Source organism: Oncorhynchus mykiss, chromosome 5, assembly GCF_057628025.1.
Source record: "Oncorhynchus mykiss isolate SJ-2025 chromosome 5, ASM5762802v1, whole genome shotgun sequence".
NCBI lineage: Eukaryota > Metazoa > Chordata > Actinopteri > Salmoniformes > Salmonidae > Oncorhynchus > Oncorhynchus mykiss.
Genome location: NC_143026.1, coordinates 46162569 through 46172782, shown reverse-complemented (window position 1 = coordinate 46172782; position 10214 = coordinate 46162569). Strand labels below are relative to the sequence as shown.

The 10214-nt window shown below is 43.3% G+C and overlaps 1 protein-coding gene across 2 annotated transcripts in view; it reads right to left on the bottom strand.

Annotated features, from left to right (window-relative positions):
• Nucleotides 1–630: 630 nt before the first annotated feature.
• Nucleotides 631–10214, bottom strand: part of sardh (sarcosine dehydrogenase) — a 122794-nt gene continuing 113210 nt past the window's right edge. For both annotated transcript variants that reach the window (XM_036977676.2, XM_090235019.1), the window contains exons 21-22: nt 9022–9157; nt 631–1969 (exon numbers count right to left, since the gene is read on the bottom strand). In XM_036977676.2, coding sequence (XP_036833571.1) covers nt 1805–1969; nt 9022–9157 — 301 coding nt within the window. In that variant the 3' untranslated portion in view covers nt 631–1804. The remainder of the gene's footprint in view (nt 1970–9021; nt 9158–10214) is intronic.

Sequence of the window (10214 nt, the reverse complement as noted above, 5' to 3'; positions counted from 1 at the left end):
GACCTACGTTACCGGAGACTAACTACCATATACACATAGAGAACCACTGCACAAACATGTACAAATACCATGCATAACACGCATGATAAAACAGTTCATTTGTTCAAATGTGCATGTAACCATCACACGAGACCAGGCAAAAGTTCTTAGTACATTTAAGGTCATCACACTACAACGTGTCGCCTTGTGTGACTGTTTCTGTGGTCCTGTGACAGAGCGACTGGGAGAGGCAGGAGCTTTCTGTAGTGATGTCACAGCTGCAGAGGCCCTGTTAGGACGACAAACTCCCCAGCCAAAGCAGTGAGCCCACCATGTTGCAGCCCCCGGGACACGCCCTCTCCGGTCTGAATATCAACACGCATCCCCCCCCTCTTCTCTCTCTGGTGAAGTACTTCTCCACAACAAGTGCAGGGGATGGCACATCACATCCAGTTGATCCAATGGCATCATCATCATCAAGAAGGCCCACTGCAGTACTAGCATAATATCATAATCACATTCACAGAATTCAAGAGAACACTATTGTATCTAAATGATCACTTCACTCTCACACAATTAAATAGAACTCAATAACTCCATTATGATATCTCTGATCACTTTCAGTGAATAAAAAAAAAAAAAAAACATTCCTACTCCAGTACAGATATTTAATCGTAAAGGAATCTGTGGGAAAGATCAGATAAATATGAAATTAAGTTAGAGTTTAATGGGCATAGTTTATCATTTTAAGCTGTATGGCAATCATTGACACCAATAACTGCATATACATGAGATCTAAAATTACAGGAAACTAGACCTTCTTGTCTTCTAAAGCGGTCATTGAAGTCACTAACCTGATTCCTCATATGTGAAAATGTAAGATTGCATTGAAGCAGGAAGAAGTGAGACAACATTAAGACCACATCTGAAACATTATGTTCAATATACAAAGAACAGAAAAAAAACACACCGATAAAACAAATTACATTGTCTGGATTGTATTTGAAATGAATCAATAAAGTGTAATGAGGATTTCACAGGCGAGCAGTCTTCATTTGTTCACAGACAAGTCATTGTATTCATGCATTATTAGAGTCCAATTCAGCAATCAGATTTCATTTGGTATCAACTCTGGAGTTAGCATACACTAATGTGAACACAATAAAAGCACAATTGAACCAACGGGATCTTAAAACATGCTCACCAATAGCAGCACCAGAAACATTAATAAAACTAAGAATATATTGCAGGTCACCAATTTATACTTTTTCTTTAGTAGTTCAACAAAGCAAGGCACGTTCAGTACAGTATATTTACCCTTTTAACTATTTGTTAATCAATTCATCATATTTTCTACTTGACCATCAGAGATGATTTTAAGACTTACAGAAGTAGCTGGCAGCTTCGCCTTCAGCCATGAGAATAACATGGTGTTGAGGTATGGTACTGCAGGACTACCAAACTTGCGACTCTAATCTGTGGTTCACGGGCTCTTTTCACATGGACTTAATGCTGCTATTCTCAAGCTTTACACCAGACAGAGACAGTAAACAGGTACCTCACATGATACTCCAACCAGACATGGGTTCAAATACAATTATGTCCTTTCAAATACTTTAGCTGTGCTCGATTAAGCTTGCCTGTTGCAATTGAACCAATAGAAAAGTCCGGAAAAATGTAAAACCCTGCCCACCGGCACTCCTGGTAGGCTAGGACAAAAGCTCAAAGTATTTGGACTCAGGTCTGACTCCAACATGGGGACATGCTGGGGGAGATAAGGGACAAAAACAAACAGTCACATTGTCCAATCACACCTCGATGTACATTATTGTGCGTTGGCCTTGTAAACGTTGTGGTAGTTGTCGGGGTAAATGCCTTTCACGCGGTTGTTTGAGGGGTCAAAGGGCGACTTGAGGTGGGGCTTGGCCTCGTACACCACACCCATCCTCTCCAGAGTGAACTTCCCACTCTTTATGAAGTCAGCATTTACCTGAGAGAGAGAGAGCGCGAGAGAGAAATAGAAAGCAAGAGCGCAAGAGGGGGGATAGAGAAAGAGTGAGATTGAAAGGACGAGAGAGAATAAAGAATGGAAGAGAGCACACAGACATGGTTAAATCCACACCTTTACTCAGTGATGGAGGAACTCCGAGTCTTTTAAAATAAGCTCCTAATCCATCCTCAGATCTGAAAGCTTAGGGAACCTTAGACTGTTCTTAATGACCCAACTCCTCTCTCCAAAAACACTATTCCTGATTAGGTACTGCAGGGTTCGTCAACTGGCACCCAGTGTCGCAAATTTGGTGCGCGGCAGATTTTCTTTGGCCTACGAAAAAGCTGTAAGTAAAAATGTTTTTAATATACACTGCTCAAAAAAATGAAGGGAACACTAAAATAACACATCCTAGATCTGAATGAATGAAATATTCTTTACATAGTTGAATGTGCTGACAACAAAATCACACAAATGATCAATGAAAATCTAATTTATCAACCCATGGAGGTCTGGATTTGGAGTCACACTCAAAATTAAAGTGGAAAACCACACTACAGGCTGATCCAACTTTGATGTAATGTCCTTAAAACAAGTCAAAATGAGGCCTCCACGTGCCTGTATGACCTCCCTACAATGCCTGGGCATGCTCCTGATGAGGTGGCGGATGGTCTCCTGAGGGATCTCCTCCCAGACCTGGACTAAAGCATCCGCCAACTCCTGGACAGTCTGTGGTGCAACGTGGCGTTGGTGGATGGAGCGAGACATGATGTCCCAGATGTGCTCAATTGGATTCAGGTCTGGGGAATGGGCGGGCCAGTCCATAGCATCAATGCCTTCCTCTTGCAGGAACTGCTGACACACTCCAGCCACATGAGGTCTAGCATTGTCTTGCATTAGGATGAACCCAGGGCCAACCGCACCAGCATATGGTGTCACAAGGGGTCTGAGGATCTCATCTCGGGACCTAATGGCAGTCAGGCTACCTCTGGCGAGCACATGGAGGGCTGTGCGGCCCCCCAAAGAAATGCCACCCCACACCATGACTGACCCACCGCCAAACCGGTCATGCTGGAGGATGTTGCAGGCAGCAGAACGTTCTCCACGGCGTCTCCAGACTCTGTCACGTCTGTCACATGTGCTCAGTATGAACCTGCTTTCATCTGTGAAGAACACAGTGCGCCAGTGGCGAATTTGCCAATCTTGGTGTTCTCTGGCAAATGCCAAACGTCCTGCACGGTGTTGGGCTGTAAGCACAACCCCCACCTGTGGACGTCGGGCCCTCATACCACCCTCATGGAGTCTGTTTCTGACTGTTTGAGCAGACACATGCACATTTGTGGCCTGCTGGAGGTCATTTTGCAGGGCTCTGGCAGTGCTCCTCCTGCCTCCGCACAAAGGCGGTCCTGCTGCTGGGTTGTTGCCCTCCTACGGCCTCCTCCACGTCTCCTGATGTACTGGCTTGTCTCCTGGTAGCACCTCCATGCTCTGGACACTACGCTGACAGACACAGCAAACCGTCTTGCCACAGCTCGCATTGATGTGCCATCCTGGATGAGCTGCACTACCTGAGCCACTTGTGTGGGTTGTAGACTCTGTCTCATGCTACCACTAGAGTGAAAGCACTGCCAGCATTCAAAAGTGACCAAAACATCAACCAGGAAGCATAGGAACTGAGAAGTGGTCTGTGGTCACCACCTGCAGAACCACTCCTTTATTGGGGGTGTCTTGCTAATTGCCTATAATTTCCACCTGTTGTCTAACCCATTTGCATAACAGCATGTGACATTTATTTATTATTTATTTATTGTCAATCAGTGGTGCTTCCTAAGTGGAGTTACATTGTGTTGTTTAAGTGTTCCCTTTATTTTTTTTGAGCAGTGTATTTCTTGATATTATCACTGATCTTTAATAAGCATTTACGTATCGGCCTTCGTCAGAGCTTTTGGGAGTTAAAAAGAAAAATAGCACCCTTATGTAGACCTAGCCCCACCCACATCCGTTCCACACATCGAATGGGGTTGGAGTCGAGGGAAAACAAATAAGTGCTACCCAATATAACAATATACATTTCATAAATATTCTAGTAAAGTGTGTACATAAAACGTATTAAACACGTCTGTAAAACCACAATGAGGACATCGACCTACCAAGCAAGTTTTCATAAATCATTGGGTACAGTGTAAGAAACACGTCAGAGTAATCTGAAATAGGGGCATTATTCATGTTCACATTTACAACATAACATACAGAGGCATTTCATCATTAAGACCTTTTAGGGAATAATGTCTGGGAGGGTGAAAATCCCCAAACATTCTCTTTTGCTCAGAGTATTATTTATATCACCTCCCCTCTCTGATATCTTAACTTTCTCTATGCCACAAAATCTTTTTTTTTTTTTTTAAAGGTAGAAATGTCATGTTTTAGGTCATTAAAATGTACTGCAACTGGATAATCACTGTCGTTTTTCCTGATTTAACTTTTATGTTTGAGAGAAGGAGAGGTTTTACCTACATAACAAAGCCCACATGGACATTTAATCATGTAGATAACATGGGTGGTGTAGCACGTAATAATGAGATTTATTTGGAACCATTTTCCTGTGTGTGGGTGGCAGGAATGTTCACACTTCATCATATTGTTGCACTCTGCGCAACCTCTGCATTTATAGCTACCATCCCCAAGCGGGCGTAAAAGAGCCTGGCTCATTTTCTTGTGTGGCTGGCAGTTGGATGGACCAATTAATGGGGTAAATTGCGACCTCTCCTACATACAATAAGTGGTGGATTCTTAAATTCAGCAGGCAAAGCTGGGTCCGACGATAAAACATGCCAGCATCTCCCACTTTTCGCAAGTTCAAAGTATATGTAGTTGTGTTCTTTAGCTCTAGTGGGTCTTTTTTTTGGAGCAGTTCAGCTCGTGGTTTCCCCAATGCCAAATGAAGAGCTTTATCCACACATGGTGGCGAGTAGCCTCTCAGAAACCTATTGCGCATCTCCTCTGATTTTTCTAGATAGTGGAGTGGCATATACGGCGCAGTTTAAAAAAAACAACATAAGACTAATATCAAGCTTTAAAATGATTATGTTTTAGTCAAATACAATATCTGGTTGGGCTTCTTGCGTCAGAGTACAAATACTTTATATTTATATTCTGTCCCCCGACCATCCTCTCGAGAAAAAAAACTAAATCTGCCCACGGCTGAATTTAGTTGATGACCCCTGAGATACTGCATTTCATTGTTTCCCTTCCTGTACCCATATATGGGTTGAAATGGCAGATTTGGGCACTGGTAAACAGCTAAATTGGAACATAGTGGCTGTACAGTAATATGCTATACATGACGTCAGAGCTGCACTTTGCAGCGCTGTATGGGGTTTGATTGAAAGCCGTTCTGAACTTGAGCCCCTCGCGCTACACGAAATTAAATCAGTCCTGTAGCTTAGCATTCGCTTTATCTGACCACTTCCGTATTGAGCGAGTCACTGGTACTTCCTGTTTTGAGTTTTTACGTATATCAGGAGGATAGTTAAGATAAATTCAAATTTGCCAAATGGTGGGTGAGGGCGAGCTCTGTATGTGTGTGTGTGTGGAGTAAAGGGGATCTAGAGTTTTTACCTGTAGTTGCAGAGGTGACATGCCGGTAGAAATGATGTAAAATGGTTTTCAGTTTTCCTGCATTTTAGTCACTGGCTACTAGGAGCACCACCTCTGGGTGAGCATTTTATTTGCTTATGGCCCTATACAGCTGGTTGAGTGCGGTCTTAGTGCCAGCATCGGTTTGTGGTGGTAAATGGACCCCTACGAAAAATATAGATAAACTCTCCTGGTAAATAGTGTGGTCTACAGTTTATCATGAGGTATTCTACCTCAGGTGAGCAGAATCTCGAGACTCCCTTAATATTAGAGATTGCACATAAGTTGTTGCTCACAAAGGCACACGCCCCTCTGAGCTTCCCTGATTGATTCGGTCCTACCGATGTATAGAAAAAAACAGAGATTCATATTTACCATGTCTTTGTTCAGCCACAACTGAGAAACATGGGATATTACAGTTCTTCAGATCACTTCGTTAGGACAGTCTCAAAAGGAGCTCACCCATTGCTCTCCAGTGATTCCATTATTCTCCAGAGATCATAAAACGCATGTCATATACAATGTCAATGATCACTATGTTTGATATACAGTTTCAAAATTATTATATGGCGTCATACCCTGGGGTTGTTCTGAACAGAATGAGCCTGTTTGTCTATTCTGTGGAACATTTGCCGTGTCACATGTGCCTGAATGCATGATCCTTTGCGTGCACACCAAAAAGTATATACATTTCCCGGAATTGCATTGTAAAAGCCTAACACTGTAATAGCGTATTTTATAGCTTATAGCATAGCTTATAGCATATTAGCAATAGATCTTTAAAATGATGCCCATCTGATACAGATTGCAATATATAATGAACCGTTTTTAGATTGCAACAGTAATTGTGTGATGGCAGGGATGCAGGTTTGTGTTCCAAACAAAACGTGTTAGAGATTTAGTTCCTCAACAGCACAGATAGGAGAGCTAAAAACACCTTATAGTTAAAGACTCTTCTTGCAGTCATAAAAGCGTATTCAAATGACTTAGGAACTGTGCACACTTTGGAGAGGTGTGTGGCCACTTGGGAGACACCAGTTAGTGTCCTCTCACTCAAATCCTTGTAATTGTTTTGTCTTATGTTGCACCTACCCCACCTTTTCCAGGAATATTCTTATTACGTTTACTGAATGTATCCAGAGTATATTCAAATTTCGTTATCAACAAATGCGGCGAAAAGTACAGTTCATGTAAAATGCATGTAAAATCAACAGTGTAATGTTGTGTCAGGTATACTGTTGTGTACTCATCTTTGGTCTAATAATTTCCCCATCATCTCCAAACTGTTTCAATTTAGCCCTATCCATAAAAACCAATTCCCACAAGAGAAAAGGGTTAATGAAACCCAAATGTAATAAGAGGTCACGAAACAGCCAGTTCATTCACATCTCAATGTCAAAACTATTCCGGCCCAATGAGTCTGTTCCTTTTGCTTCCCTTCCTCGCAGCGCAGTGGCCCCTGCTTTTCCCTGTTCTGGCTAATTATAACTCTCCAAAAACGAGCTGTGCTGGAGGCAGGCCTAACCCAGCTCCTAGTCTGTACCCTAGCCCAACCGCAGTCAAAGTCCACTGGCCTCTAACCCTCGGCCCCGCCCCTAGCCAAGCCCCTGGACTGCTCTCCCCAAATCATTAGCAGTTTGTCACTCCATCTCTTTCCCCCCCTCCTCATTCTCTCCCAGTCTCTCTCTCAGTACTTCTTGCTTACTCTCTCTCTCATTCGCTCACTTGTTTTCTCCCTCCCTCGCTCCTCTTACCCCATTTACTTCCCTCCCTTCTTTCCTCTCAATCTATCCCTCCCTTCTTTACTTTCCCTCTCGCCTTCATTATGTTCTTTCACTTCCTCCCTTTCTCATTCTCTCACTGTCCTCCATCTCTGCTTCTCAGTAATCAGTGAGGCAGATGAATCCCTCCCTGCCACTCTGACCTTAGCAGCAGTAGCAGGCAAGGAGAGGTTGAGTGGTGGAGGTTTCAGAGCCATGTGATGATGAGCTGCTGCTGACACTGACTGACCCTTTTACGCAGCGTAGGAGGGCATGTGGAGCGCTGTAGCGCAGGGCCAAAGCCAGGGCTTTGTGAGTGGATGTGTGTGTCTGTTTCGCACTCTGCCGTGCTACTGTGATGGGAGGGGACGTGATCCCAATGATAAGTGACAGGGGGATATATAAATATAAATATATATATATATATAATATATCCTGGAGACCTAGACATGTGGTGTCTCACTCCGTAACACACACAGCCCTGTAACACACTCTCTCTCTCTCACACACACACACCGTGCAGCAGCATCTCATTGAACAAGGCAACGGTCATCCACTGCGTCAGAACCTGCTCGGCCCGGTAGGACACACTGAGGCGGTATTCTATTACTACAGGTCTTATTTTTGTGTGCGTGTGGGGGGGGGGGGGGGGGGGGGGAGACGACGACGACGACGACGACGACAACACAGGAAAACAACACAGGATGTACACATATGATACACAAATAAACTTCCCCCACCCAGAAACCCTGGTTAACAGCTTTGAAAATATAAAGCCCTTAAAAATGTAACCCACATCAGAGAAACCGCACCACTCCACCCCAGCGACTCCTTATTGTTAACTGTTTTGTGCGTTAAAAAAAAAAAAATGCTGTAAATATTCTGCTGTGCAGTTGCACATGCAATTATGTCCTGGTTGTCGTAATCGCAAAAACAGACGTGGCAGTTTCACCAATGAACAATTCCAGCTTTATTTCAAGGTTTCTTTTGAAGTGCTGGGGGGAAAAAAGTTGTCTCAGTTTCCGAGGTAGCAACCAAAGCCTGTGGTGTGTGTGTGTGTCAAAGCCCTGGTACTAGAATCTGACTCAATTGCCACTCAATCAAATATGAAGTTGTTAAACTGCAAGATATGCATGATATGATGACGTGGTATAATTGTATGCAAATCTGGGCCTCTGCTCCAACAGAAGGAGAGGACAATAGAGTCCATGAATATTGTCTGTCCTAAGTAAAAGCTCAGGCGAGAATGTCTGAAGGCTGAGTTGATCAGGCTAGAGCCAATAGATGACGACGGATAATAGGAGAAAGAGACAGTTCCCAGAACGTGCACACCCACAGGCACGCACACAGCGGGCTCAGAGGAGTCATCGCTTCCCAGCCGGAGGAGGAGCAGAGCAGAGCAGCAATGAAGCATTTCTAAAGAGCTGGAAACAAGCAGTGTTTTCCTGTCTGCCAATCGTTAAGAGCGTAACGGCCAGAATACCACCAATTATTATAGAAATCCCATCTCCCAACGAAGAAGAAAAAGAAGCCTGTTAATGTTTCGTCTACTTGTGGTGATGACAGAAATTGTGTGGGTGGCTGAGTTGAATGGTGTGTGTGTGTGTGTGTGTGTGTGTGTGTGTGTGTGTGTGTAGCCAACTATATATTACTTACCACTCCTCCGTCAGGGTTGCGGATGTATCCGTATCCAATCTGCTTGTCAATAAAGAACCCGTAGTCGGAGCGCCGCAGATGGCCTACTGGAACGCCGTTCCGGAAGATTGCTTCCAGGCCGAACATCGGGACTTTCCTGTTAGTAGGAAGAGACAGAGGTGTCAGGTTCAGCTACATCACACAGACCTGTTCAGGAGGATGTAATGTTAGAGAGACGGGGAAGGAGAAGAAAGAGGGGAAGAAGAGGGACAAACCAGGTTTCCAGCCAACCATTTCATGCAGATGAAGAAAGTTACGACAGGCCTTACGGAAACAGCAAATTTGTCGACAAAACAAAATATCCCACCTTGTCTAGTGTATATTTTTGGTAGATTAAATAGATTATGCCACAATTGAAATATACTTGGAGTTTCATGCAAATTTCCAATAAATATCGAGGGTAGGCTATCATTTGAATGATGATGATGATGATCGGTGCGCGGCTGCCAATTATATATAAAGTACCAGTCAAAAGTCTGGACACACCTCATTCAAGGGTTTTCATTTTTACTATTTTCTACATTGTACAAAAATAACAAAAATGTAACAAATCTAAATATATTTTATATTTGAGATTCTTCAAAGTAGCCACCCTTTGCCATGATGACAGCTTTGCACACTCTTGGTATTCTCTCAACCAACTTCATGAGGCAGTCACATGGAATGCAGTTCAATTAACCGGTGTGCCTTGTTAAACAATAATTAGTGGAATTTCTTTCCTTCTTAATGCGTTTGAGCCAATCACTTGTGCTGTGACAAGGTAGGGGTGGTATACAGAAGTAAGCCCTATTTGGTAAAAGACCAAGTCTATATTATGACAGCTCAAATAAGCAAAGAGAAATGACAGTCCATCATTACTTTAAGACAGGAAGGTCAGTCAATACAGAACATTTCAAGAAATGTGAAAGTTTCTTCAAGTGCAGTCACAAAAACCATCAAGCGCTATAACGAAACTTGCTCTCACGAGGACCGCCACAGGAAAGGATGAGCCAGAGTTAACTATGCTGCAGAGGATAAATTCATTACAGTTAACTGGACCTCAGATTACAGCCCAAATAAATGCTTCAGAGTTCAAGTAACAGACACAACATCTACTGTTCAGAGGAGACAGCGTAAATCATGGTCGAATTGCAGAAAAGAAACCAGGACACCAA